Genomic DNA, 23843 nt, shown 5'->3' with positions numbered 1-23843 from the left:
TCATTCGCCTAAAATTGCACAGAGGCCTGGTTATAACTGCGAGGAGACGATTGGAAGTGGTAGCATTCTAGAAAAGGAAGCTAAGAGGTAGAGAGGGAGATGGTTCAAAAGGAGAGAGAACGTCGGCCGAATGAAATCGAAGCGCTTTGACGTGACTCGCTGAGACTTCACCCATCTTCTGAGAATTTAGAGCTCAGATTGAAAAGTGAACTCGAAATCTCGTACCTCACACTACTCACATCTTACGCTAGCCACCAAAATGAGGTCCCTTTCGAGCTTTTCTACCGCTCTCAGAGCCTCCTCGACTTCCCCGGTTTCCTCCTTCCCTCTTTTTCGAGCTCGCGGCCTTCCCTCTCGTTCCCTCTCAACTACAACTTCCTTCAAGATGCCTATGCTGTAAGTTCGCCGTCTTCTCTACCAGACGATTCCGATGGTCTCGAACATTGAAGCTGAACTTTCTCCTTTTTACAGCGCCGACCCCTCGTCCAAGTACAAGCCCTTCCCTTCCATTGACCTCCCAAATCGACAATGGCCCTCGAAACGAATCACCAAGACTCCCATCTGGCTCTCAACTGATCTCCGAGATGGAAACCAATCTCTTGCCAACCGTGAGTCGAAACTCCTAAGCTTCAGGCTTCAAAATGGAGGTGGGAGAGGCTTCAGAAGGAAGGGGAGGAGGGAGGAGGAAGGAAGGAGGTCACACCTTGGTTGGATTCTGACTCGAACCGACACTTTTGTTCTTTTAGCCATGACTCCTCAACAAAAGATGACCTTCTTCAAGATGCTCGTCAAGATCGGTTACAAGGAGATTGAGGTCGCCTACCCTGCTGCTTCCGAGACCGACTGGGGATTCGTGAGGAAGGTCGTCGAGGATGGTGAGGCTGGAGACGACGTCTTCATTCAGGTTCGTCCTTCCTTCGAGCTTCAGATCTTCGCCTTTAAGTTTCATTCCTCGATCTTGCCAGGTCTGATAGCTGATGATCGCTTTATTTGGTTTCCCTCAGGTCCTCACCCCTGCTCGAGAGGATCTCATCAAGCGGTCGTTCACCTCCATCGCTGGAGCTAAGAACGTCATCATGCATCTCTACAACGCTACCTCGCCTCTCTTCCGATCCGTCGTCTTCAGGAACTCCAAGGAGGAGACCCTCAAGCTCGCCACTGATCACACCAAGGTCTGCAGGGCTCTCGCTGAGGAGTACAGTGCGAAGGTACGTCTCCTTCCCCTCTTTCTCCCTTCCTTCCCTCTTCCTTCGGCCGTTCGAGCTCGAGCTGATCAACGCTTGTTTTCGATGGATGTAGTACGGTACCAACTTCCGATTCGAGTACTCTCCCGAGCTCTTCACTCAGACCGAGCCTGCGTTCGCTATCGAGGTCTGCGAGGCCGTCAAGGCTGCTTGGTTCGGAGGAAAGCAGGAGGTTTGGTCGTCGCCTGGACCTAGGGAGGAGAGGATCATCTTCGTGAGTACTTGATCATCTTCAGACATTGCGAGACGCTCGACCTGACTTTGCCCATCTCGATTCCTACAGAACTTGCCCGCTACTGTCGAGATTTCGACTCCTAACGGATACGCCGATCAGGTTCGCCCTCTCCCCTGCTGAGAGACGATTTAAACACAATCTGACCACTATCATCATTCTTATCTTCAGATCGAGTGGTTCTCGACCCACATCACTGAGCGAGAGAAGGTCGTCATCTCCCTCCACCCTCACAACGACCGAGGTCCGTCGCGTCTCCTTCTCCCTCCCTCCCCTTCGCACACCTCGTCTGACTCTTTTCTCGCCTCCCTCTACTACAGGAACCGGAATCGCCGCCGCTGAGCTCGGACTTCTCGCTGGAGGTGACCGAATCGAGGGATGTGTCCTCGGAAACGGAGAGCGAACCGGAAACGTCGACCTCGTCACCCTCGGACTCAACCTCTACACCCAGGGAATCTCTCCTGGAATCGACTTCTCCGACCTCGTCTCCATCGTCGACACCGTCACCGAGTGCAACGCTCTTCCCGTCCACCCTCGTCACCCTTACGCCGGAGAGCTCGTCTTCACCGCCTTCTCGGGAAGTCATCAGGACGCGATCAAGAAGGGAATCGAGGCTGCCGACAAGGAGAGGAAGCTCACTGGGAAGGAACCCGTTTGGAACATGCCTTACCTTCCTATCGACCCTGCGGACGTTGGAGGAACCTACGAGGCTGTTATCCGAGTTAACTCGCAGTCTGGAAAGGGAGGGTGAGTTCGAGACGCGTCCGGTTTGAGAGCTCTTCTTCCGTCGCTGATTCCTTCCTCTCCTTCCCCTCTCTGTCTCAGAATTGCCTACCTCGTCAAGTCGGCTCTCGACCTCGATCTTCCTCGTCGAATGCAGGTCGCCTTCTACCAGGTCATCCAAAAGATCTCGGAATCCACCGGAAAGGAACTTTCGGTCGCCGACATCACCTCCTCCTTCCAAACGACCTACTTCCTCGCCACCTCCACCCCTCCCCGCTTCGTCCTCCGATCCTTCAACCTCATCGACACCACCACCCCTCTCTCCACCCCTACTCCTTCCAACCCTTCCTCGGACGACGACTCCTCGGAAGATCGCAAGAAATCCATCATCGCCAAAGTCTCGGTCGATGGCGTCGTTCACACCATCAAGGGAGACGGGAACGGACCCCTCTCGTCCCTCATCGACGCTCTCTCCAACACCTTCGGCATCGAGCTCTCGGTCAGGGAGTACTCTGAGCACGCTGTCGGTCAAGGATCGAGCACGCGCGCGGCGAGTTACGTCGAGTTGATCTCCTCTGAGATTGATCCCAAGGACAGGTCCAAGGGCTTCTGGGGAGTCGGAATCGATGCGGATATCACGAGCTCGGGATTGAGGGCGGTGCTGTCGGCGGCTAGCAGCTACGTGGGGAAGAAGACTATTGAGGTGGTGAACTGAGGAGGGGAGGGAAGAGGAAAAGAGGGTGTGAAACCCTCAGGGTAGTCTAGCCTAGTCTAGTTTTGTTTCGATTGCTGCTCCTTTTTTTTTAACGTCAAGGAACACCGGTTTTATATATATCAGTCTGCCTTTTTGCTCTCAAGCGTCTGGAAGGAAGGAAACAAACAAACGACTTCGCCAAAATCGAAGCCTGAAGCTCGAACCTCTCCTTCCTTCCCTTCCGTTTCTCCTCCAACCATCAGCTCCCGTCCGACCGTCTTTCTCTACTTCTTTTCGGAAATCAAGGATGCGCATCTCTGTTCTGAATCGGCCGTTGTTCAACTCGTTTCTCGGAGTGATGGACATCAAGCAGGGTTCGTCCGTTCTTTGCCTCTCCTCTCCTCTCCTTCCCTTCCTTCCTCGTCAATCTCCGAGCTCACCTCCTCCTTTTCCTCCCTCCCTCTATCAGGTGCGATGCTCATCGTCCTCTTTGGAGTAAGTCCTTTCACCACCCCTTCACAACCTTCCCTCCCTGGTTGAAGAACTCTCTGTCTGTCTCTCTCTCTCTCTCGAGCTGACAGACACTGCTTCCCTCCCCTCTTCGTTCCTCCTTCAGCTGTTGAACAAGGTCGCAGGAGTCTACGGATTGCTAGGATCTCTTTCGGCTGGAGGAACGATCGGACAGATCAGCTACTACATCTACTCGGCAGCGAGTCTGGCTGCGTTTGTGCTCGGGTTGAAGGCTGTTAGCGATGTGAGTGTCGAAGCGAACGAGGGTGGGAGGGAGCAGAGGGTTGTCACAGCTCAGAAACAGAAGAAGGAAGGAGGGAGGGAGAGAAGCTGGTCTATATACAAAGAGGACTCCCTTTTCTTAATAGATCTTGCACTCTCTCTCACTCGACGCTTTCCTCTCTCGTTCCAACAACCTCATCAACGTTCGCTCACTCTCCCTCTCCCTCCCCTTCTCTCCTCCCCCGCAGGAACAAACCACCAAACTCTTCACCTTCTGCCACTTCTACGCTGTCGACCACCTCCTCAACACGTTCTACACCCTCGTCTTTGCCATCGACTGGTGGTGCTACGTCCCTCACGACGGCAAACACGTCGCCAACTCGGATGCTCAGAGGGACATGGTCGCCCTTGCGAAATCTCGAGGCGAGATCGGAGGGGAGGAGATCTCGGTAGAGGAGAGGACGAGGATCGCGATGCAGATGTGGAAGAAGGAGAAGGTGTTTGCGATCTTTGTGCTCGTTGGGTGTTGGGTCGTCAAGGTGAGTTCAGTTCGTGGCATCGTTGGAGAGAGCTTCGTTCGTTCGTTCGTCCTCTCGATCTGACTCTTCTCTCCTCTTCTTCTTCTCGTTGCTTCTTCTCAGGTCTACTTCATTCTCCTCCTTTACTCCTTCGTCTCCCACCTCCGTCAAAACACCTACCGAGCTCTCCCTCTCACGACCGCCACCCCTTCTCCCAGCACGCCTCCCACCTCCGCACGTCGGTCGACCAAGAACGCGTCCTCGTCCTCCAAGGAGAAGGAGACGGAGACAGAAGGGGAGGAGCACTTCAACTGGGATAGCGATGAGGAGACTCGAGCGGAGGGTGGTGCGGAGGGTGCGGGTTCAGGAGGAAGGGTGATCAGGGGGGAGAACATCGTTTAGTTAGAGACGTGACGGATCAGGGTACATTAGAGGGTTGGATAACTACTTAACATGCATGTGCTGCTATAATAAACACAGATTCCCTCTCTTTTCGCTTCTCTTCGTCGAGGGTCAGACGAGCGGCTCTTCGCTCATCTCTTGCTCCGTTTCTTATCGCTTTCTTTCGCACCGAGGCAAGGAGGGAGGTTGAGAGTCGGTGCTTTGCTCTGGTTTGGTGTTTTCCAACAGAGAAAATGCTTCCTTTCCCCCCGAGCGGGGACCTAACATCCACTTCTCAAAGCGAAACCTGAAAAGCCGCCATAAAAATACAACGTCTCTTATCTCGACCAGACCAACGAGACGGAGGTTCCATTTCGCGTGATTAGCTTAACCTTCCAACCATCACACCCTCCTTCCTCCCAACAAACCAACCTTTCCCACCCTTTTAGATAGATAGATATAAAAGCAGTAGAAGATGACTCCTCGTTTGCAGTACAAGGTCAGTCAGCTTCGTTCTCTTTCGTAGAACGCATGGGCAAAAGAAAGGAGAGAAGAAGAAGGAGATGATGGCGAACTCTCGGATGAGCTGACCACCCTTTCCTCTCCTCCTCGTTTCGTTCTCGTTTCTCTAGGTTGCCATGATCACCGTACGCCCGTTTTCTCCCTCTCTTCCTTATCGGTTTTCTCTCGTTGCTCTTCTGGGGGGAGGGGGGCTGACCCTTTGGTTGCCGTTTTTCTCAGGGAGCCGGCTCAGGCATAGGACTCGAAACCTCTCTCCTCTTCGCTTCGGAAGGGTGCAACCTCATCCTGGCGGATATCAACTTGTGAGTCTCGTCTCTGTCTCTGACATGTTCTCGTATGGTTTTGCTTTTTGTACTGACGACCCCCGCTCGATCTCTTTGTATCGTTTCACGTCTCCTCCAGCGAAGCCGTCCAGAAAGTCCACGAGCTCATTTCGGAGCGCTACCCTCTCGTGGAATCGGTGCCCGTGAAGTGCGATGTTTCGAAGGAACAGGATATCAAGGAAGCGGTGGAAGGGGCGGTGAAGAAGTTTGGGAGGTTGGATGTGATGGTGAGTACGAGAGGGAGGGGAGGAGGAGAGGAGGCGATGGGGAAGGAGGAGGAGGAGCGAGAGCGAGAGAAAGAGAGAGAGCTGACCTGGTTGCATGCGTTCGTTTGTTGGTGCAGTTCAACGTGAGTTTTTTTTTTCTGACCGAAGTGAAGAAGGGAGTGAACAAGGGTTCAAGCTGACGCTTTTTTCTTTTGCTGCTGTTTTGAAACGGGATCCAACAGAACGCTGGGATTATGTGAGCTCGACCTCTTCCTTCCGCTCCTTCTTTGCTCTCCCTTTCCGTTTCGTCTGTTACTTCGTCGCGATTGCTGACGACTTTGCTGATCGTTGGTTGTGTGCAGGCACCCCGCTGATGATCAGGCTACCAACACTGAGGAGAAGGTGCGTCTTCTTCTTTCTTGAGAGGAGAGGCTCGAGCTCAGACGAAGGGCTGACCTTTTCAGTTGTTGTTTCGAAACGAACCCCCAGATCTGGGATCTCACCAACCTCATCAACGTCAAGGGAGTTTGGTGGGGATGCAAGCATGCTATTATCGCTAGTCAGTACCCTTTTCCCAGTCTACTTTCGAAGGAGGAGAAGAGGAGGGGAAGGCGAACGAACGAGCGCGCCAAAACTGACCTCCCCTCCCCCCCTTCTTCCCTCGAAACCCTTCTTCAGTGAGGAACAACCCCACCGACGCTTCCAAAGGGCTTCACGTCGGTGGTTCCGTCATCAACACTGCTTCCTTCGTCGCTCTCTTGGGAGCTGCTACGCCTCAGATCGCTTGTTCGTCCCCTCTTTCCCTTCGTTGCGGTCGAGTCGAGTTGAGTCGAAGCTGATCTGTTGGGTTGGGGATGAACAGACACTGCGTCCAAGGGAGCCGTCCTCGCTATGACTCGAGAGCTTGCGGTCGTGCATGCTCGAGAGGGGATCAGGTTCAACTCTCTGTGCCCGTGAGTCGTGGGAAACGAACGCGTCGTGCTTTTCCCTCTTTCCCTCTCTTTCGAACTGACTCCTCACCTCCTTCCACTCGTTCCACTCGTTTCGTCGTCCTCAGTGGCCCCATCCGAACTCGTTCGTCCTCCCATCTCCCCTCTTCTCCTTCCCTCCTCCCTCGCTGATCTCTCCCTCTTCCCACACCCGCTTCTCGTCGTTCCCGTTCCAGCCCTCCTCATGGACTTCCTCAACACCGCCGAGAAGCGAGATCGACGAATGGTTCACGTTCCCATGGGAAGGTTCGGAGAGGCGATCGAGCAGGCGAAGGCCGTTCTCTTCCGTACGTTCGTTTCTCGACGCGTTTCGAATTCGAGAGAAGGAAAGGAAGAGAGAAACGGGTGAGCTGACTTTGGTTTTGGGTTGGTTTGGTTGCGGATGTGCAGTGGCCTCGGACGATTCGTCGTACGTGACGGGAACGGAGCAGAAAGTGGATGGAGGGGTTTCGGCGGCTTATGTGGTGGGTCGCTCGCTCTTTCCTTTCCCCTCCTTCTTTCCCTCCTTTTACTCACTGACTCCCCCCTTTTCCTTTCCGTTCCCTCGCCTCGTTCGTGCAACAACAAGACCCCCCTCGGAGAACCCGTCCTTCCTCCCCCCGTTGGGATGAACCCTTGATTTTCGTTCGAGGGAAGGAGGAGGTGTTTAGAGAGCTAGAGTTTTGGGAGAAGGGGTGGAGAGGGGGTGGGTACGGTACGAATAATGAATACGATTTTGGGCTTAGAGTTGAGTTGAAGAGAGTTGGGGAAGAGAGATGAGGCTCAGAGAGGAGGAGCTGGAGGAGAGGAAGGACGCTTCGCTCAGTCCTAACGAAAAAAAAGGACTTTGAGGTTTGGGACACGTATCGGATTTCAACAATCTGGGCTCGAGAGTTGAACTATGATTTTGGGGGAGTTTGAGAGAGACGAGATGAAAGAGGGAAGGAGGAAGCGCGGCTGGATTGGGACGCGTCGTGGATGTTTTCGTTCTTTTTTTTGCCGTTTCGAGCGCTCTTCCTGCGAGGAAATTAAATTCCTCTTTTCTCAATGACCTTTGAGAGAGTATTTGATGCGCACAGTAAACCTAGAACGGGCACCTGAATCGAAGAGGGAAGAATCCCAGACGGCTCTTCGACGCGTCGCTCCAACTCATCCCCCCCTCCCTCCCCCCCCCCTTTAGCTCCCTTCGCGATTCCTCGGACGTGCATGCACATCTCTTCTTTCTGGACGCCGCGTTTGGGAGGGAAACTCTCCTCGATAGGTCGCGTCCCGTCCTTGATGGGAGGGGACTCGTTTTCCGACGCGCGCGTCGTCCAGAAGAGCGGGTTCGGTGGCTTCGTTTTCTTCCCTCGAGGAGTCGAAGACGCTTCAGGTTCGTCGTAGGGGAGAGTAAGTAAGGACGGAATTCCGTTCTTTCCTTTCGCTCGCTTGGTACACACGTCGGCGCGTTCCCTCTTAGAGAGCATCTCCGTTCTTTTTCCCCTCGTCTCTTCCTCCTTTCGTAAACAAGCGATCAAAGTAACCATGCGCATTCAAAGCAGACCTCTCGTATCCCGTCGTCGTCGTAAATGAATCCTACTAGACAGCGAAGCCGGCGGTCTCTCTCCTTCGAGCGTCCTCCTCTTTCACCACCGTCTCGACTGATCAGAGAGCAAAGAGGCGAAGGTCGACGTCAGCTTTCAGTTCGAAAGGTACAGCGTTGAGAAGAAGTATAGATAGGTCACTCACTGAAGGCGTTCGCTCCGTACCCCAAGGTGCAGCCCCTACCAAACTTCGAAAGCCACTCCCTCCCTTCGTTCATCACCGCCGACGCGTCCATCTCGCTCTCGAACTGAAGGATGACGAGTTGGTCGGTGAGCATTGGAACGACCTGTAGGAGAGAGGGTTACGTCGATCAGCGATAGCTCTCGGTCACACGAGAAGAGAAAACCCAAAAGAACCCACGACCAGAGATGGACGAGAGAGAACCATTCGAAACGCATCGCGGAGGGGGAAGAAGTCCTCCGTCCAGGACTTGACGTCAAAGTCCTCGATGATGAGATGACGAGAAGGGACTTCCGAGGTTGGAGGAGGTCGTTGGAGGTTAGGAGGACCGACTGCAGAAGAAGAAAACGGAGGGAGCAGTCAGCTCAGGCGAAAGAGGGAAGAGTTGGAAAACGCATCGAACGAACGCGGGATTCCCTCCAAGTAGTGAGGTCGGAGGTGATAGCCGTGAGAATGCATGTAAAGTATAGCATCGGGAAATCCTCCAGCGGCGATGATCACCCCCTGAGAGTCCCTCATCTCGTACATCTTCGTTTCCTCGTCGACGATGCATTCAACCTCCAGAACCAACTCGTCCCCTTCGTCCGTTCCCGATCCGAAAGGAAAACTGAACGAGGGAGGAAGTGGAGGAGGCTGGATGCTCGAACCCGCTCCTACTGATGCTCCTTCAACCGCTGCTGCTGTTCTGTTCGAAGCTTCCCCTCCTCCTCCTCCCGTCCCGCTCGAAGAACTGGACGGCTGAGGATCGCAGGCGCCACCCTCGTCTGGCAACGCTTCTGAAGACGTGACTTCGATGGAATGGTCGGGCATCGTGGAGGACAAGGAACGGTCGGAAGGAGAGATGGAGAGATCGGGGATTGAAGAAGGAGGGAAAGGGAAAGGGAAAGGGGAGGGAAGGAGAGGGAAGCTGGGAAACCTCTGAGGTGTTCTCTGTGGTGAAGAGAGAGTGGCTAGGGATTAAACTTTGAAGCCGAGGATATCAAGAGTCTCAGGCCAAGTTATCACGAAGAGAAGAGTGGGAAGCGAAGTCGAAGTTAAGAGAGAAAAGAAGGGGAGGTCGAACGACTCGAAAAGGTCCGCGGAGTCAAAAGAGGAGGACGAGCGAAGTGACTCCTGAGAGATTAGAGAAAAAGGTAGGTAGGTTTAGAGAGATACAATTGAGCGCTATAAATTTGAAGGAACAGAGAGGAAGAGAGAAAACAAGGGCACTCAGAAGACTTGAGTGAGAATTTGAACCTCCTACTCGATCCTTCCTCTCTCACACTCCGTCTCCCAGTTCTAACAAGAACATCCGAGCCCCATCTCGCTGCTCAGAGATGAAAGAAGAACGCTGCTAAACGAAGAGACTCTCCGACGCGTCGTCGATCCTCCCCTCCCTCCCTCGGTCAGCTTTCAAACTTGCGCTTCTCTTCTTTCTTTCAGGCGACTTTTCGAGGCAGAAACTCGTCAACAATTCGTCTTGGAACGCTTCATAAGGCGACTTTAAAAATATGCTGCCTCGTCAGCAATCTGCCTTGACTCATTACTGCTGACAAACTCTCCTTGTTGATTTCTGATCACAACTTTCCCACGCCCTTTTGTTGACTCCCCGTCGGGCCTTTCTTTCCTTCTTGAATGCCAACCACCACAACCCTCTACTTCCTCCTCCTCCTCCTCCTCCCTCTCTTCTACTCCTTCTACCAAAACAACTCCTCAACCATGTCCGCTGCCAACGCTTCCTTCCTCTCCTCCCTCATCTCCCGACGGTCCATCTACGTCCTCTCCAAATCCCTCCCTACTGGCGTGACCCAGTCCAAGATCCAGGAGCTCGTCAACCAGGCCGTCAAGTACACGCCTTCGTCGTTCAACATCGAGTCTGCTAGGGTTGTCGTGCTTTGGGGAGAGGAGAGCGACAAGCTTTGGGAATTGACCTGGAAGAGCGTCGAGGCCGTCGCTGGTTTCCCTGATGGTGAGCTTGCCTGCTTTCTTTCCCTTTTGCTCTTTTTGGGATCGAGCTGACCTTGACTTGTATCGCTTGATAGATGCCGCTAAGGCTGCTTCGAAGGGAAAGATTCAGAACTTTGCTACGGGAGCTGGAACCGTTCTGTTCTTCGAGGATCAAGGTGAGCTTTCTCGCCTTCCCTACCTCCGTGCTTCGCTATTGCGGCTCTCTTCCTTCCTTCGCTCGCCATCTCGAGGGCTTCTCCAAGCCTCGAGGTTCTCGTTTGGACTCCGATGGTCCTTGAGCCTCATTCTAGCTACATAGCTCCTTGGAAACCGACACGAGCTGCTTCCCCTCCTTTCGTTCAAGCTCAAGCTCACCTCCCCTTCCTTCCCCTCTTCCTTCCCTCCCTTCCTTCCATTACCAGACGTCATCGACAAGATCGCCTCCATCTACACCGCCTACGCCGATAACTTCCCCATCTGGGCCGAGAACTCGAACGGTCTCCTCCAGGGAAACATCTGGACCTTGTTCTCGAACGAGAAGGTCGGAGCCAGCCTGCAGCACTACTCCAACCTCATCGAGGGAGAAGTCGCGAAGACTTGGGGGTTGCCTGCTTCTTGGAAGGTACGTTCCAAGGACTCTTCTGAGCTTGTGGGAGGGAGGGAGAGGAGAGGAGAGAGAGAAGGCTGACTCGCGTCTCGTTTGGGTTTGTTTGGCTCTTAGTTGAAGGCTCAGATGCCTTTCGGAGGAATCGGAGCTCCTGCTGAGGAGAAGGAGAAGACCTTCGAGGGACGAGTCAAGTACTTCGGAGGGGAGTCTGCTTAAACAGAACAGAACGCGAGCGTGGTTTGACGCGTCGGACGGTCTTCGACGTCGTGGATCTCTTGGATTAGAATATATAGGTCTTTAGAATTTGCATTGGTCTTTTATTAGAGTCGCTCTTGCATGAGCTTACACCCTTGTTGATGTGAGAAACGCGAGAGACAAGGAGATGGGAAGCCGTCGTGCAGGAGGAGGAGGACGAGATTCAGCCCTCGAGCTTTCGGCTGAGTTCGAGAGAGGAAACGGGTTGCTCTCTACTACGACATGGCCTAGATCACCTTCCTTTCTTCTTTCTGACCCTTTGCTCTATGGCTCCTCGCCGAGGATGAGCTTTGACTGAACGTGAGCTCGAGATAGAGAGAGAGGTAGGTGAAGCAGGGATCGAGCTCTGGTGAGCTTCAACTCCTTCCTTCTCTTGACGCCCTCCCTCACCGGCTACCTTACCGATTTGACCATAGCTCAAAGCTGTTTCCACTGACTCGTCCTTCTTCTGGGTCTATCCTCGCTTTCAGCAGTCAACTTCGAGGAGGCGGGATCTCCATGGAAACAGCTTTCTTCTCCGCCTTCCCTCCGACCTTCCCTCGCTCCTCTTCCTCCCTCGAACCACCATCTCCTCCTCCTCCTCCCGATACCACTCCTCCTCTAGTGACCCCTTCTTCCTCCCAGCACCTCTTCTACCCTCGTCGTCCCTCTCGACCTCTCCAGAACATCGAACCCTCCTTCGACTCCTCAACATGCCTCCTCGACGATCAGGCGCAACCGTCGCCTCCCTCCTTCCCTCCGGCCATCCATCCTTCGCAGCTGGAAATCTAATGGGAAACGTCGTCCAGAACGCTGTGGATTCCGCCAAAGCTCGAAACGAGAGGGAACGAGGACTCTCTCCAGCTCCCATGCCTCCCCTTCCTTCGGCGGGAGAGCTCATCGCGAGCGCAACGATGCAGAGGGTCATGGCTCTCAAGAACCAGTCTTCCAACGAGCTCAACGCTAGCATCACCTACTGTGGAGATGAGAAGCATCATTCGGAGGTTGATCTGGGCGATCTCAAGAGGAGTGAGTTTCCGTTCCTTCCACCTTTCTGACTCGAGAGGGCTCGCCTTCCCTCATCCTTCTGACCCTCCTCTCTCCTTCATGATCCAGTCGAGCTGAAGGACATGAAGATTCCACAAGTCCATCGAGGTCGATATCTACTCTGCCGAGTCGTCGCTCAACCCTCTCCCTCCATCTCCATCGACCTTCACGTCCTCGATCCTTCGGGAACCGGAATCCAGCTCTTCGTCTACAACTTCCCTCTCCTCCCTCTCTCCCTCGGTCCACCAACCATCCAGGACATCGACGCTACCTTCCCTCTCGGTACCATCCTCGCCATTCGGGAGCCATGGTGCAAGATGCCTCTCGGAGGATCGTCGACTCCGATGCTTCGCGTCGATTCGCCGTCGGACGTCGTCTTTGTTTCGGAGGGAGACAAGGTTCTCGAAGGAGTCAAGTGGAGGGAGGTCTACTCTGGCTTTTGGAAGGTGCCTGTCATGAAGAGCATGAGTCTGGAGGAATGGAAGGCGTTGGGGAACAAGGTTCGTCGTTCCTTCTCTTCTTTCGACTGACAGCGACGCATCCGTCAGGTCTCGAACGAGAGAAGAGAGACGTTGATCAACCGTCCACTCACCTCCCATCTTCTCAAGGAAACCGCCTCTCGTCGCTACATCGGTGCTGTCAAAGCTTACTCCTTCGGAATCTCACAACACTCCTCCCATCCCGACGTCCATCTCCTTCACCTCAACCGATCTCACGTCTACCTCCTCCTCGAACGCTTCCCACTCGCTCTCCTGGACGCAAACACAAGACTCTCAAACTCGTCAACTCGATTCCGACCTCTTCCTCCACGCTCGCTACCACGTCGATCCTCGAGAAGGCCCACTTCCGACGCTGCAAAGCACTCTACTCCCTTCGTCGATGGTCGAACGCCGAGGACGCGTTCTCGACCTTCCTCTCCCTCTTCCCCAACTCGAAGGAAGCTTCCATCGGACTCGCGTCCTCTCGAACGAGGCTCAGGGAATCGGAAACGGGAGACTACGACTTCGTCAACCTCTTCGAAGCGGGACAGAAGACGTCAACGCCGAGGATGGACGTCGCGGATTTCGTTGGACCCGTCGAAGTCGTCCGAGTCGAAGGAAAGGGAGGAGGACGAGGAACGATCACCACCCGAGACGTCAAGGCTGGAGAGCTTCTCCTCGGAACCAAAGCCCTCCAAGTCGTCTTTCAGAAAGAGGTCCCTCCCGGGATCGTCTTCAGCTACAACCTCCTTCGAGGCGGTGTCGACTCGACCACGGAAACCACCCTTCGATCCTCCCTCATCTACAAGCTCTACCATCAACCAGACCTCGTCGATCGAGTGCACGCTCTCTACGCAGGACCAACTCTCCCTCCTCCTCCCTCGACCTACGAGCTCCTCCCTCCCGTTCCAACCGAACCAGGAACGTCCGTCAGATCCCTCAACGTCGCCGCCATCGAAGGAGCAGTCGCTTTCAACGCTTTCGGAGTCGCCACCGTCCGTCGAGTCGGATTCGTCCCCAGCGAAGGAGCAGGAGCAGCCGCGGCAGCCCTCTTCGGAGCCAGCTCCCTCCTCAACCACTCCTGCGTCCCCAACTGCGCCTGGGTCTCGTTCGGGGACTTTCAGACCATCAGAGCTCTTGAGGACCTACCCAAAGGAACGGAAGTCTTCATTTCGTACGCTACTCCAGGAGCTGGACTCGCAGGACGTCAGGAGAGCTTGAAGAAGTTCCTCGGATCGGACGCGTCGTGCGGGTGCGAGATGTGCGTTCAGGATCGATCCGACGGAGCGTCGAACGTCAAGCTTCGAGACAAGCTCGGGGACAGGATCTTCGAATACGCAGGAAAGGTCAGGATCACCGAGGATAGCTCCGTCGTCGAACTTCGAAGCTTCATCAAGGACCTCGACCCCCTCCTCGCCAAACTTCGTTCAACCTACTCCTCCTCCCGAACGGCTCCTCGACCCGAGTTGTTCGTCCCTTACCAACGACTCGCTTTCGCCCAAGGAGCCATCGCAGCTCAGACGCCTGGAGGTCGAGGGTACAAGGACGTCAAACCAACCCACATCCTCGCTCTCGAATCCGTCGGAGCCGTCGTTCGTCCAGACTCGAAAACAGGTCTTCCGATTTCTCGAGGTCCTCAACTCCTTCAGCAGTTGGCAGTCTGCTCGGCGATTCAACTCGTTCTGGCTTCGGAGTGTTTGGGAGATGAGGAGGGGGCAAAGGGGTGGATGAGGGCTGCGAGGTGGATGGATGGAAGAGTGGTTGGAGGAGGGAAGGAGTTGTTTAAGGAGAGGTTTGGGAGCATGCTTGATGGGTTGGCGCTTTGGAAGTACGTTTGAGGAGGGTGTACCTTTCTGTTTCTTTTTGCTCGCTTTCCTTCTCCTCGTTTCGTTCCGTCGCGTCGCCTCTCGATTTCCGTTTCCGTTCCCTTTCCATCGTTACTCTTTTCTGTCTTTCATGACTTCTTTCCTTACTCTTGCACAGATATTTCAAAACCTCGCAGATTTCTAAATCTCTCGATAACGAGGAAATCAAACGAGGGACCGTTGGCGGAGGGGAGGAAGGCGAGGAGAGAAGGAGGAGGAGCTTTGGGAGGCTGAGGAAGGGTGAGACGGAGGAGGACGCTGGAGGTGAGGAGGCTGAGAGGGAGGGCATTGCAGGGGAGATGAAGGAGAGAAGGAGAGGAGGAAGGGAGGGAGGTTGAGCTCGACGAGTTTTGGAGAAGGGAGAGTTGGGCGTCGTTTCGATGATGTTTGAGGAAGTTTTTGGGATCGAGAGTGGAGATAGTTGAGTAGGGAAGACCTTGTATGTCTCAAGAGTTGAGAACTGATCTGAAGAGGTTCGTTTGAGCCTCTGGGTCGTCGTTTGAGGCAATGAAGGGAGCTCGACGAAAGTCGAGTGTTTCGACGAGCTCGCTTCCTTCCTCTCAACGCCGACAAACCCTCTCTCTTCAACTTCTCACTTCCAACCCGAACGACTCCGTAGACTCGAGAGATCATCGGCTTTTCCTCTGTGAGTTGATCTTCTAGCTGGACCAGAAAAGGGAAGCAGAAGAGGACCAGCGAGCTCACCTTCCTTCTCCTCCCTCCTTCCCTCATCTGCTCGTCCTCCTCGCTCTCTCCTTCAACCGTTCCTTCTCGCTCTTACAGACATGGCAGAGGTGAGCCCTAATCTATAGGTTTGCATCGAACGTCGCTGACTCCCTTTCGGAATCTTCAGATCGCTCCTCCTCGTCGTCGTTTGCCCTGGGATGTGCTCCTCCTCGTCTTCAAGGAAGCAGATCCTTCGACTCTCGCCGTCCTGGGTCGAGTCTCGTACGACTTCCTCGCTGCTACCTCTCTGGGGCTGTATAGGGACGTGGTGGTGACGTCGGCGAAGCAGTTGAGGGGTCTGTTTTGTATAAGATGGCAGCAGCATGAGAGGAAGACGAAGGTAAGCTCGCATCTCTCGCTCTCTCTCTCTCTTTCTCTCCGTTCCTCCTCCTTCTTTGATCTGACAATTTATTTGAAATCGCCTCAGACGTCCTCTCGCATCGACTCCTTTCTCTCCCTTTCCCAAATCAAAATCCTGTCCCTCCTCCCCTTCGAATCGTACAGTTTCTCAACTTTGGACCTCTGGTCCTCCAGGATGGAAGGCTCGGTTCCGATACCCCTCAACGACATCCGGATATCAGTCCAATACAGCTACCAAAGCCACCTCCACCTCCAGAACCTTCACACATGTCTTCTTCCCCTCCTCAACCCTGCTCGCTGCTTCTACGACACCCACGGCCGACGAGAGCAGGAGGGACCTTGGACCAACATCGGATCGTCGAACCTCACCGGCTGGACTCGACTGCAGCATCTGGAGATCCGTGGATCTCTGCCCTACAGCTCTCTCGAGACAGGAGCTTTCGTCGGGGCTCTTCCTTCACCTTCCATCAACCAGCGTCGCACCATTCGCCTTCACCTCTCCTCCCTCCTCTGCCGCTTGAAACCAACTTTGGAAGACTTCCTGGACACGTATCTCCTGGGACGAGACTCTCAGTATGGACTCGACACTCTTCAAGTCGGTTCGCTGGTCCTCGTCGTTCCGAAGCACAAGAAGGAGGAGGTCGAGGAGGCTGTTCGAGTGGAAGAGAAGTTCAGGAGATGGAGACGCGTTCTTGTTGTTGCTGCTGAGGAATGAGGTGAGTTTTGTTTTCTGAGATACTTTCGCTCGCTTTACGAAACCAAACTGCACTCTGACTGTTCGGTCTCTTTTCTTCGCAATCTTTCGGAGCAGGCTCTTTCGACGACGCGTCGTCTTTCTTCCTCCTCCTCCTCTTCGACTCAGTTACGCGACTCCCCTCCTATGCGAGCTTAAACCTTCACATTAAATTTATCTACCTCTACGTCGTACCTATCATTCACCCTCTCAAGTGATCATTTTCGCCCTTCCACACCCTTCTCCGTCTCGGTCGCTTGTCATCTTCGAGAATCAGTCCCCGTCCTGTGAACTACTTGACTTTGTTTTAAATCTTCCAGTCTATCGTCTTCGTTTCGCAAGTCAAGTTCTTCAACACATCGATACCGTCTTTCGAAGAAAGTTCAGTCCGTTGCTCGAAGGAGAAGAGACGCGTCCCTCTCCTCTCGTTTGCTTTCCCGTCTCGCCCGAAGCAGATAAAACTTTGAAAGAGCATCGATCAATCCTTCTTCTTCCCCTCACCCCCAGTAACCCCCACCTCCCTCTCCCACCCCTCCTCATCCTCGTCATCTTCCCTCTCCAGCACCCTCCCAATCGCTCCCTCCAGATCCAACTCCTTCTCCTCCTCCTCCCACTTCTCCTCTACCTCCGCTCCCTCTCCCTCTCCTCCTTCTCCTTCACCCAAGCTCTCTTCCGCAGCATAACTAACCACCTCCTCCCACTCTCCTTCCTGCCTCCTCTTCCCCTCCTCCTCCTCGTCCTCCATCCAGGCTTCCGCGTCGAACACCCCTCCTGCTGGGTTTGAATCCGAGTTGGCGCCGACGGGTTGTCGACGTTTGAGGGAGACGCCCGAGGGAGTGAGGAACGCTCGTTTGGTTGCTTGGGAGTCCAACCATTCGGATTCTTTGGCGCGAGAGGAAACTCCTCGTTTGACGGCTTCGGCGACAGTGATCGTCTTCTTCTTCTTTTGACCCCCTGCTGCTTCCTCTTCTTCCGAAGAAGAAGTAGAAGTAGTCGACCGACTAACCACCCAGTTCTCGTACTCCTTCACTCCCCAGTTCTGTCCTCCCAACCCGTTCTCCTCCGCCGTCGTGCCTCGTCTCGAGCCGATCATGCCCTGGACCATCTCCCTGAACGCCTTGTTCCGAATACACATCCCCCATCTCATCTCCAACGCTTCTCCGCCTGGTGTGTTCGGGGAGAGGTCCAAAGGGGAGTGAGGGTCGTTGTGGTGTGCGAGGAGGAAGAGGATGAGCGAGGGGATGTGGTGCAGGACCGAGAGAGGGGACGGAGGGAGAGGAGAGAGGACGGTGAGCGATTTGAGGATTCGGGTGAGCCGGAGGGTTTGGGAAGGGGTCGTGGGGAGGTGGGTGACTGGAGGCGGGAGACGAAGAGGAGAGAGAGAGGCGACGCGACGCGACGGGTGAGAAGAGAGAAAAGGAAGGAAGAGAACGAAATGGGCAAGAATGAGAGAAAACTCACTGCGATCCTTGAACGTAGAATTAGCTCTCAGAAGTCCAGATTCTCGATCCACGAGGGTGATTCCGTAGATTCGAAGAGCCTGAACGAGGAACGAAAAGACGTTGAGCTCGAGCTCAACTCCTTCCTTTTCTCCCTCCCTCCCTCCCTTCGCTCGCTCGCTCCTCCCAGCTCTTAGATGAACCAACCAACAAAGACGAAAGGAAGAAGTCAAGTCCACTCACAGCATCGTAAGCCCTGATCAACCTGTTCATCTGCAGAGGGTTCGTCGAGATGGCCTGAGTCTCGTGAGGTTCGAGTCTCCAGCATTCGAGGTTTCCAGAGCGTTCGGGGAGAGGGAACAGCCCTGCGAGAGGGAACGAAAAGGGAGACCAACGAGTCAGGTTGGGAGCTGCATGAGCGATAAGGGATCCGAGAAGAGCTTACATTCGAAAGCAGCACTAGAAGAACGAACGAAGGAGCGACAAAAAACGAAAGGGTCAGCTCTCGAGCTCCTTCCCTCCCTTCGTTCCTTTCCCTCTCTTCATCGCCCTCTCCCCCCCTCGGAACCGAACCTCAAGGCGCCTTCTACTCACTGATCATCCCTCAACAACTCCGGATTCTTCCTCAACCGACTCAGCAGATCCTCGATCGTCCAATCCGAAGGGGTAGCGAGCTGTTCGTTGGCGTAGAAGAGAGCGTTGAGCTGGTTCCATCGGTTCTTCCTGAACAGAGGGTAACCTCGAAGGAAATCCTGGATATCCAGGGGTACGAAGCGAGGTTCCGAGGTCGATGATGTTGGTGTTGAAGAAGAAGGTGGTGGAGGAGGAGGAGGAGAAGGGTGATGGTGAAGAGGAGGAGGAGGAGGTCGTTGATGAAGTTGGGAGGAGGAGGAGGCGATGGGAGGAGCAGGGTCGAGAGGTGCTGAGTTTTGATTCCGACGGAAGGGAGTGGTAGAGAGGGATCTGCGTATTGAGCGAGAGGTGGACGAGCAGGAGGAGGAGGAGGAGCAGGAAGGTCGAGGGAGGGAGCGAGGGAGAGCGGAGGACATGGCGAAGGGAGGAGGGGGGTCGATGCGTTTGCTGCTAAGAAGGGAGGAGGAAGAAGTGGAGGCAAAGTCAGTACGAGAAAGAATAGAAGCCGATCTACTGTATAGAAGGCTCCGAGCGGCCGAAGAGCTTCCCGAAGAAAGAGATCTCCTCCTTCTCCCTTCAATGCGACCTCGACTTTTCCCTTCCTCCCCTTCAGCCCACGTCGTCTCCCTCCAAAGCGGCCCATCTACTGACACAGAACAAAGCTACTCACCTTCCAGATCTTGTGGATGTATGCACTACTCTCTCTTCTGTCTCCTTTTCGAGCTCGTCGTCGTTGGAAGGGAGAACAGGTCAAACGAGCTTGAAACAAAGGGTCGTCAAGGAAAGTCGAAAGCTGCCCTCTCCAAATTCCTCCACCTCTCCTCTCCTCCTCCCTCCCAACTTCGACCCTCCTCCTTCTACTCTACTAGCCATGGCTCCCAAATCCAAATCCCTCTTCCGACAACCTGGAGTGCAGCACTACCAGCTCGTCCATCGATCTCAGCGTGATCCTCTCATCAACGATCCTGATGCTGGAGGACGAGTCTTGAAGAGTTTGGAGAATCCGAACAGGAAGGTCAGTCAGCTCGGCTCCTCCCTCTTTTGCTTGCTTGCTACTGTGACCAAGACAACCGGTGTCTACGAAAACGTTCACTGACTTGTAGCTTTCGGTCTTGGTCTTTCCTAGGGCAAAACGAGAGCTGAAATCGCTCCTGCTCCGGAGGAAGGTCAACCTCGACCCAACGAAGGAGAAGCCGCTCTGTACGAGATCTTCTACGACGATACCGAGTACGACTACATGCAGCACTTAAGGGGAGTAGGAGACGGAGGAGCGGATTCAGTTTTGCTTTCTGCACCGGAACCCAAAGCACCCAAACCCTCGTCCTCTGGATTCACTGAACGACCTCAGCCCTCCTCCTGCTCCTCCTCTTCGACACCTTTCCAACTTCCCTCGTCCGCCTTACCTTCTACTTCGGAACTTCCTCTCGCTCAAGCCTACTCTCGTCTGAACGCTTCCCTGCCCTTGGAACTTCAAGGTCTTCAACCCGACATGGACCCTCATCTTCGTCAGGTTCTCGAAGCGCTGGAGGACGACGCTTTCGTCGGAGACGACCAAGGCGACGACGACGAGGATGGAGGCTGGTTGGGAGAGTTGGTAGAGACGGGAGAAGTAGAGAACATGGGTGAAGTGGAAGAGTACGAGTTTGCGGAATGGGGAATCGAGAACGGACGACCTGTTTCGAGGGAGGAGGAGGAAGAGGGCATGAGTGAGGGCGAGAAGGAGGAGAGGGAGGAGAGCTGGCAGGAGAGGTTTAAAGCTTTCAAGAAGTCCGAGGGGAAGCTGAGAGCCGAGGCGGAGGGAGGGAGTGATGATGGAGAGGAGGAGGAGGGCACTCAGAGGGGTGGTGCGAAGGGGAAAGCGAGCGGGAGTGGGTGGGGGAGCGAGGGAGGAGACACGCTGAGTGGGTTGCCTGCGTTGAGTGTCATTGGAGGGAAGAGGAGGAGAAAGGGAGCTCAGAGTGATGCCTCGGGGTACTCCATGAGTTCGAGTTCGATGTTCAGGAACAAGGGGTTGAGTACGTTGGATGAGAAGTTCGACAGGGTCAGTTGTTTCGTCTCTCGTTCGTTCACGCGTCGACTTTCGCTGACTCCTTCTCCTCCCCTCTCTTCCATCTTCCTCAGATCGAGAAAATCTACGAAGAATCCGAATCCTCCAACTCCAACTCGGACGACGAAGACGCCTCAGACCAAGAGTACGATTCCGACGGCAAACCCATCCCTTCAGGCTCAGGCGACGCTGCTCCCACGCTCGTCACCCGAGAGGACTTCGACAACCTCCTCGACGACTTCCTGGACAACTTTGAGATCGTCGGAAACAAGCTCAAGCCTGTCATGGAGGGAGACGGACCCATGGGGAAGCTCACTTCGTTGAGGAAGGGTTTGGAAGGAGACGGTGGGGATGGAGGAGAGGGCGAGAGGTTGAGGATCTTGGAGTTGAACAGGGTGGAGGAGGAGAGGGGTTACGACGAGGAGAGTGATGATGAGAAGCTCCCGATGCCGGAGTTGGTGGGTGCGGAGAAGGAGAGGGGGTGGGATTGTGAGAGTATTTTGAGTGAGTCGACGCGTCGTTTCTCTCTCTCTCTCCCTGTTTCACCTCCCGTTCTTTCTTTCTTCCTCCTTTCTTTCGCACAAACTTACCACACCCTCTTTCTTTCTCACCTTTCTCAGGTACCTACTCGACCCTAGAGAACCACCCCCGCCTGATCGACGAACGGATCCGAGTCCCCAAGATCCTCCTCGATCCCAAAACCGGTTTCCCCATCGTCGGAGAGCAGCCTCGACGAGCTCGAGGGAAGAAGGGACGGAGGGGAGAGATCCTGCCTGCGTTCGACGAGGAGGAGGAGGAAGAGGAGGAGCTGGATGAGGATGGGGAGCCGATTCGTGAGTCGTTTTCGAACTTGGTTTCGTTCTTGTTGAGGTTGACGAGGAGAGTTGCTGACTGGTTTTGCGTTTGTTTTTTTGGGGGCTTTACAGCCAAACAAGGAACTCTGATTCGACCTAAGGACGAGACTCCCGCGGAGAAGAAGGCTAGGAAGGCGGCTGTGAAGGAGGAGAGACAGGTTCGTTCTTGCGTTTCGCCTCTTTCCTTCCCTCTCTCCTCTCTCCCTCCCTTCCTCTCCTCCCTTTTTCTCTCTCGTCCCTCTCGTTCCCCTGACTGACTCTGTTTTCTCTCCCCCTCACTTCCCTTCATCTCCTCGTCGCTCCCCCAGTCCCGTCGGGCCCAAAAGAAATCCACCAAGGACCTCTTCACGAAGGAACGAAACCAGCAGATGAACCAGCACCGAGGCATGGTCGCTGAGGGACGAGCGTCGGATCTGAGTGTGGCGGTCGATAGGCAGAAGGTTGGGATCGTTAAGCTTGTGTAAAGCTAGAGGGTTGGGGGTTTCTTCGTTCGTTTGTGTTCGTTTTTTGTTCGTTCGACGCGTCGTGGGGTTTCGGGTTCATTGCTTTCGCTTTGCTTTCAGTTTCGGCTCTCTTTTTCTTCTTCTTTGATACTTGATTTTTCTAGTGCTTGGTAACATGGTTTCTTCTGAGCTCAAGTCCGTGATTGGGGAAAGGAACGAAGCTGACCTGACTTTGACATCGACTTGATGGGCTGGCTGAGCCCGACCCAAATACAAAGGTGCGACATTTTGCACAGGTATCTACGACGTTCGAATCACCAGGGTTGAAAAATCGGTCGCTGGAGCTTGGTTGTGGGTGATTGGGAGGTAGGAGACGCGACGCTCCTGCTCGACTTGTTCTTTTTGAGTGGCGAAGTGGAATATATTCTCCAGCGCCGGATGTTCGATAAGATCAGTGAAGACAGATGTCATCAGTAAGTCGGCTCGTGCTGGAAAGTTGTCAAAGGGAAAGAGAGGTCGACGTGTTGCGTCGATCTATCCTTCGTCGAACGCTCGGACGCGTCTCCCTTCCCGTTGGACTTCTTCGAAGACTGATAGACTTCGTTTGCCTTTCCCTAGATCAAGAAATGTGCAAATGCTGCTCATCACATCTCAACCTCTCTCGTCCCCTCTCTCTCTCTCGAGCCCAAACTCCCGCCCAGCTAGAAGAACTCCTCCTCCTCAGACTCGTCGTCCTCTCCACCGAACATATCCCTCGTCGTCTTCCCTCCCAATTTTGACTTCCTGGCCTTCTTCCTCGGTGGAGCAGCCATAGCGGTGGTTGGTTTCGGTGGAGGAGGTCGTTTCGTAGCCTTGACCGTCGACGACGAAGGAGAGGGTTTGGACGGAGGAGGAGGAGGAGAGACTGGTGCTGTTGAAGTTGAGGTAGTAGGCTTCGGTTTGGCTGATGAGACTAGTTGTCGATGCTGTAGTGGTGATGGTTGATCCTCGTTCGTTCCTGCCGTCGTCGAGGTATCTCCCGTCCCACCAACTCCCTGCTCCAACTCGTCCCAGACTCCTTCGATCTTCACCAACCACGAGCTGATCCATCCACTCAGCTCCGCCCACGGATAGCTGCTAGACTTGGAGAGCTCCGAGGTCGAGAAGGATGAGGTGAGGGCAGATGGGAGGCTGAAATGAACGAGGAAACAAGGGAGGAGAGGTCAGGGACGCGTCGAGTGAGAGAGCAAGGGAAGCTCAGCGCGAGGATGAATGGAACTGAGGTCGGCTCACTCTTCCGCGCCTCCGTTGTAGGACTTGACGAAGTCTCTGACGAAGGAGAATACGGCCTGGATGATCCTGCGTTGATTTGCGAGTCTCTTCAACTCGTCGGCGCTGGATGAGGAGGAGGAAGGAGTTGCTTGGTTTGGAGGAGGTGGGCGAGGAAAGTAGGCGTCGATGAGGGAGGAAACAGATGAGAGGGAAGTCGGTGTACCGAATAGAATTGATCGAATGTGCTTTAGAAGGTTGAAGGGAGGGAGGGAAGGAAGAGAGAAGGGAGGAGGGAAGGAAGAGAGAGTGTGAGCTCGACGAAGGGAGAAACTGGTTTTGCTCCAGGAAGCGAGATCGGAGGAGCACTAGAAGTAGATGCTACTCACAACAGCCTTAAGAGCCAACTCTAGATTGAGTCCCTTCCCTTCCAACTTCTTCCCCTTCCCGAGCAAAGCTCTCAGCTTCCTCAGTTGGACGAGCTCAAGCTCCTCCCCTTCCTCCCCTCCTTCCTCCCTAGCCTTCCCTTTGCCCTTATTCTTCCTGATCTCGTGCTCCTTCTCCTTTTGCAAGATCCTCTTCTCGGCCTCTTGCAAGACGATGGGGATCCATTCTCGGACTGTATGGAGGAGGACGATGGTTTGAGGGACGAGGGCCGTCGGAGGGGTGGAGCTCGAGAAGATGGTCGAGAGTGTCGGCAGGACGAGGGAAGGACCAGCGACGGTCATGGTCGAAGTGGAAGAAGAAAGTGGGTTCGAATACGGTCTCTTGAGAACAGGATGGAGGATGTCTGGCGAATCGACGATGGAAGTTGGCAGCAAATCGAAAAGGGAGGAGGTCGAAAGTTGAGCTTCGAGCTCCTCCCCTCCTTCCTTCCTCTTCTAACTCTCACCCT

At 54.4% G+C, this 23843-nt stretch overlaps 10 protein-coding genes across 10 annotated transcripts; 7 read left to right on the top strand and 3 right to left on the bottom strand.

Annotated features, from left to right (window-relative positions):
- Window positions 1-385: 385 nt before the first annotated feature.
- On the top strand, window positions 386-2914 carry BDY24DRAFT_415257 (2-isopropylmalate synthase; the record flags this gene model as incomplete). The annotated part of the gene is made up of 9 exons (XM_076643420.1): window positions 386-396; window positions 472-608; window positions 747-904; window positions 1005-1208; window positions 1300-1458; window positions 1528-1578; window positions 1648-1720; window positions 1797-2223; window positions 2302-2914. 9 exons carry the CDS (start codon window positions 386-388, stop codon window positions 2912-2914), a joined length of 1833 nt encoding a protein of 610 aa, XP_076496842.1.
- Window positions 2915-3070: 156 nt separating this feature from the next.
- KEI1 (Kei1p) lies at window positions 3071-4655 on the top strand. Its single transcript, XM_076640511.1, has 5 exons — window positions 3071-3267; window positions 3363-3388; window positions 3510-3647; window positions 3874-4164; window positions 4267-4655. The coding sequence occupies exons 1-5, from the start codon at window positions 3201-3203 to the stop codon at window positions 4543-4545; spliced, it is 801 nt and encodes a 266-aa protein (XP_076496841.1). The 5' UTR covers window positions 3071-3200; the 3' UTR covers window positions 4546-4655.
- Window positions 4656-4892: 237 nt separating this feature from the next.
- BDY24DRAFT_389244 (short-chain dehydrogenase) lies at window positions 4893-7286 on the top strand. The gene is made up of 14 exons (XM_076640510.1): window positions 4893-5023; window positions 5157-5171; window positions 5266-5348; window positions 5449-5596; window positions 5713-5718; window positions 5818-5831; window positions 5938-5977; window positions 6065-6134; window positions 6254-6361; window positions 6438-6528; window positions 6633-6649; window positions 6741-6851; window positions 6955-7028; window positions 7133-7286. Exons 1-14 carry the CDS (start codon window positions 5000-5002, stop codon window positions 7181-7183), a joined length of 852 nt encoding a protein of 283 aa, XP_076496840.1. The 5' UTR covers window positions 4893-4999; the 3' UTR covers window positions 7184-7286.
- Window positions 7287-8051: 765 nt separating this feature from the next.
- BDY24DRAFT_389241 (uncharacterized protein) lies at window positions 8052-9503 on the bottom strand. Its single transcript, XM_076640509.1, has 4 exons — window positions 8715-9503; window positions 8488-8639; window positions 8272-8413; window positions 8052-8183 (listed from the first exon to the last, which is right to left on the bottom strand). Exons 1-4 carry the CDS (start codon window positions 9115-9117, stop codon window positions 8122-8124), a joined length of 759 nt encoding a protein of 252 aa, XP_076496839.1. The 5' UTR covers window positions 9118-9503; the 3' UTR covers window positions 8052-8121.
- A 403-nt stretch (window positions 9504-9906) lies between these two features.
- BDY24DRAFT_389239 (Nitroreductase-like protein) lies at window positions 9907-11192 on the top strand. Its single transcript, XM_076640508.1, has 4 exons — window positions 9907-10255; window positions 10329-10409; window positions 10656-10855; window positions 10955-11192. The coding sequence occupies exons 1-4, from the start codon at window positions 9922-9924 to the stop codon at window positions 11054-11056; spliced, it is 717 nt and encodes a 238-aa protein (XP_076496838.1). The 5' UTR covers window positions 9907-9921; the 3' UTR covers window positions 11057-11192.
- Window positions 11193-11319: 127 nt separating this feature from the next.
- Window positions 11320-14443, top strand: BDY24DRAFT_441457 (SET domain-containing protein). The gene is made up of 5 exons (XM_076644616.1): window positions 11320-11444; window positions 11566-12103; window positions 12191-12621; window positions 12730-12807; window positions 12891-14443. Exons 2-5 carry the CDS (start codon window positions 11788-11790, stop codon window positions 14436-14438), a joined length of 2373 nt encoding a protein of 790 aa, XP_076496837.1. The 5' UTR covers window positions 11320-11444; window positions 11566-11787; the 3' UTR covers window positions 14439-14443.
- Window positions 14444-15195: 752 nt separating this feature from the next.
- On the top strand, window positions 15196-16562 carry BDY24DRAFT_60980 (uncharacterized protein). Its single transcript, XM_076645020.1, has 4 exons — window positions 15196-15259; window positions 15319-15531; window positions 15619-16267; window positions 16363-16562. The coding sequence occupies exons 1-3, from the start codon at window positions 15251-15253 to the stop codon at window positions 16264-16266; spliced, it is 870 nt and encodes a 289-aa protein (XP_076496836.1). The 5' UTR covers window positions 15196-15250; the 3' UTR covers window position 16267; window positions 16363-16562.
- A 200-nt stretch (window positions 16563-16762) lies between these two features.
- BDY24DRAFT_415251 (opioid growth factor receptor conserved region-domain-containing protein) lies at window positions 16763-18772 on the bottom strand (the record flags this gene model as incomplete). Its single annotated transcript, XM_076643419.1, has 5 exons — window positions 16763-17637; window positions 17746-17824; window positions 17967-18088; window positions 18169-18182; window positions 18318-18772. The coding sequence occupies 5 exons, from the start codon at window positions 18770-18772 to the stop codon at window positions 16763-16765; spliced, it is 1545 nt and encodes a 514-aa protein (XP_076496835.1).
- Window positions 18773-19202: 430 nt separating this feature from the next.
- LTV1 (ribosome biogenesis protein LTV1) lies at window positions 19203-21895 on the top strand. Its single transcript, XM_076640507.1, has 6 exons — window positions 19203-19371; window positions 19483-20397; window positions 20478-20907; window positions 21024-21236; window positions 21330-21415; window positions 21566-21895. Exons 1-6 carry the CDS (start codon window positions 19228-19230, stop codon window positions 21719-21721), a joined length of 1944 nt encoding a protein of 647 aa, XP_076496834.1. The 5' UTR covers window positions 19203-19227; the 3' UTR covers window positions 21722-21895.
- Window positions 21896-22309: 414 nt separating this feature from the next.
- Window positions 22310-23828, bottom strand: BDY24DRAFT_389224 (uncharacterized protein). The gene is made up of 3 exons (XM_076640506.1): window positions 23338-23828; window positions 22973-23196; window positions 22310-22870 (listed from the first exon to the last, which is right to left on the bottom strand). Exons 1-3 carry the CDS (start codon window positions 23674-23676, stop codon window positions 22402-22404), a joined length of 1032 nt encoding a protein of 343 aa, XP_076496833.1. The 5' UTR covers window positions 23677-23828; the 3' UTR covers window positions 22310-22401.
- Between the last annotated feature and the right edge of the window lie 15 nt (window positions 23829-23843).

This window comes from Mrakia frigida, assembly GCF_051309035.1.
Source record: "Mrakia frigida strain ATCC 22029 unplaced genomic scaffold BDY24scaffold_15, whole genome shotgun sequence".
Lineage (NCBI taxonomy): Eukaryota > Fungi > Basidiomycota > Tremellomycetes > Cystofilobasidiales > Mrakiaceae > Mrakia > Mrakia frigida.
Note: the sequence above shows the minus strand (reverse complement) of the source record. Positions and strands in the feature narration are given on the sequence as shown.

What these genes read in the sequence shown, in the direction of transcription:
- BDY24DRAFT_389244 (XM_076640510.1), top strand. Translation starts at nt 5,000, where the DNA reads ATGACTCCTCGTTTGCAGTACAAG. An exon ending in ATCCTGGCGGATATCAACTT is followed by an intron (nt 5,349 to 5,448) that starts GTGAGTCTCGTC and finishes CGTCTCCTCCAG; the next exon opens with CGAAGCCGTCCAGAAAGTCC. An exon ending in GGCGAAGGCCGTTCTCTTCC is followed by an intron (nt 6,852 to 6,954) that starts GTACGTTCGTTT and finishes GCGGATGTGCAG; the next exon opens with TGGCCTCGGACGATTCGTCG.
- KEI1 (XM_076640511.1), top strand. Translation starts at nt 3,201, where the DNA reads ATGCGCATCTCTGTTCTGAATCGGCCGTTGTTCAACTCGTTTCTCGGA. An exon ending in TGCTCATCGTCCTCTTTGGA is followed by an intron (nt 3,389 to 3,509) that starts GTAAGTCCTTTC and finishes TTCCTCCTTCAG; the next exon opens with CTGTTGAACAAGGTCGCAGG. An exon ending in TTGGGTGTTGGGTCGTCAAG is followed by an intron (nt 4,165 to 4,266) that starts GTGAGTTCAGTT and finishes GCTTCTTCTCAG; the next exon opens with GTCTACTTCATTCTCCTCCT.
- BDY24DRAFT_389239 (XM_076640508.1), top strand. Translation starts at nt 9,922, where the DNA reads ATGCCAACCACCACAACCCTCTACTTCCTCCTCCTCCTCCTCCTCCCT. An exon ending in CGTCGCTGGTTTCCCTGATG is followed by an intron (nt 10,256 to 10,328) that starts GTGAGCTTGCCT and finishes ATCGCTTGATAG; the next exon opens with ATGCCGCTAAGGCTGCTTCG. An exon ending in GGTTGCCTGCTTCTTGGAAG is followed by an intron (nt 10,856 to 10,954) that starts GTACGTTCCAAG and finishes TTTGGCTCTTAG; the next exon opens with TTGAAGGCTCAGATGCCTTT.
- BDY24DRAFT_441457 (XM_076644616.1), top strand. Translation starts at nt 11,788, where the DNA reads ATGCCTCCTCGACGATCAGGCGCAACCGTCGCCTCCCTCCTTCCCTCC. An exon ending in TCTGGGCGATCTCAAGAGGA is followed by an intron (nt 12,104 to 12,190) that starts GTGAGTTTCCGT and finishes TTCATGATCCAG; the next exon opens with TCGAGCTGAAGGACATGAAG. An exon ending in GGAAGGCGTTGGGGAACAAG is followed by an intron (nt 12,622 to 12,729) that starts GTTCGTCGTTCC and finishes CATCTTCTCAAG; the next exon opens with GAAACCGCCTCTCGTCGCTA.
- LTV1 (XM_076640507.1), top strand. Translation starts at nt 19,228, where the DNA reads ATGGCTCCCAAATCCAAATCCCTCTTCCGACAACCTGGAGTGCAGCAC. An exon ending in TGGATGAGAAGTTCGACAGG is followed by an intron (nt 20,398 to 20,477) that starts GTCAGTTGTTTC and finishes CATCTTCCTCAG; the next exon opens with ATCGAGAAAATCTACGAAGA. An exon ending in CTGTGAAGGAGGAGAGACAG is followed by an intron (nt 21,416 to 21,565) that starts GTTCGTTCTTGC and finishes TCGCTCCCCCAG; the next exon opens with TCCCGTCGGGCCCAAAAGAA.
- BDY24DRAFT_60980 (XM_076645020.1), top strand. An exon ending in AGCATGAGAGGAAGACGAAG is followed by an intron (nt 15,532 to 15,618) that starts GTAAGCTCGCAT and finishes AAATCGCCTCAG; the next exon opens with ACGTCCTCTCGCATCGACTC.
- BDY24DRAFT_389224 (XM_076640506.1), bottom strand. Translation starts at nt 23,676, where the DNA reads ATGACCGTCGCTGGTCCTTCCCTCGTCCTGCCGACACTCTCGACCATC. An exon ending in AGTTGGCTCTTAAGGCTGTT is followed by an intron (nt 23,197 to 23,337) that starts GTGAGTAGCATC and finishes AACCTTCTAAAG; the next exon opens with CACATTCGATCAATTCTATT. An exon ending in TACAACGGAGGCGCGGAAGA is followed by an intron (nt 22,871 to 22,972) that starts GTGAGCCGACCT and finishes CGTTCATTTCAG; the next exon opens with CCTCCCATCTGCCCTCACCT.
- BDY24DRAFT_389241 (XM_076640509.1), bottom strand. Translation starts at nt 9,117, where the DNA reads ATGCCCGACCATTCCATCGAAGTCACGTCTTCAGAAGCGTTGCCAGAC. An exon ending in CTACTTGGAGGGAATCCCGC is followed by an intron (nt 8,640 to 8,714) that starts GTTCGTTCGATG and finishes CTTCTTCTGCAG; the next exon opens with TCGGTCCTCCTAACCTCCAA. An exon ending in TCTCTCGTCCATCTCTGGTC is followed by an intron (nt 8,414 to 8,487) that starts GTGGGTTCTTTT and finishes TCTCTCCTACAG; the next exon opens with GTCGTTCCAATGCTCACCGA.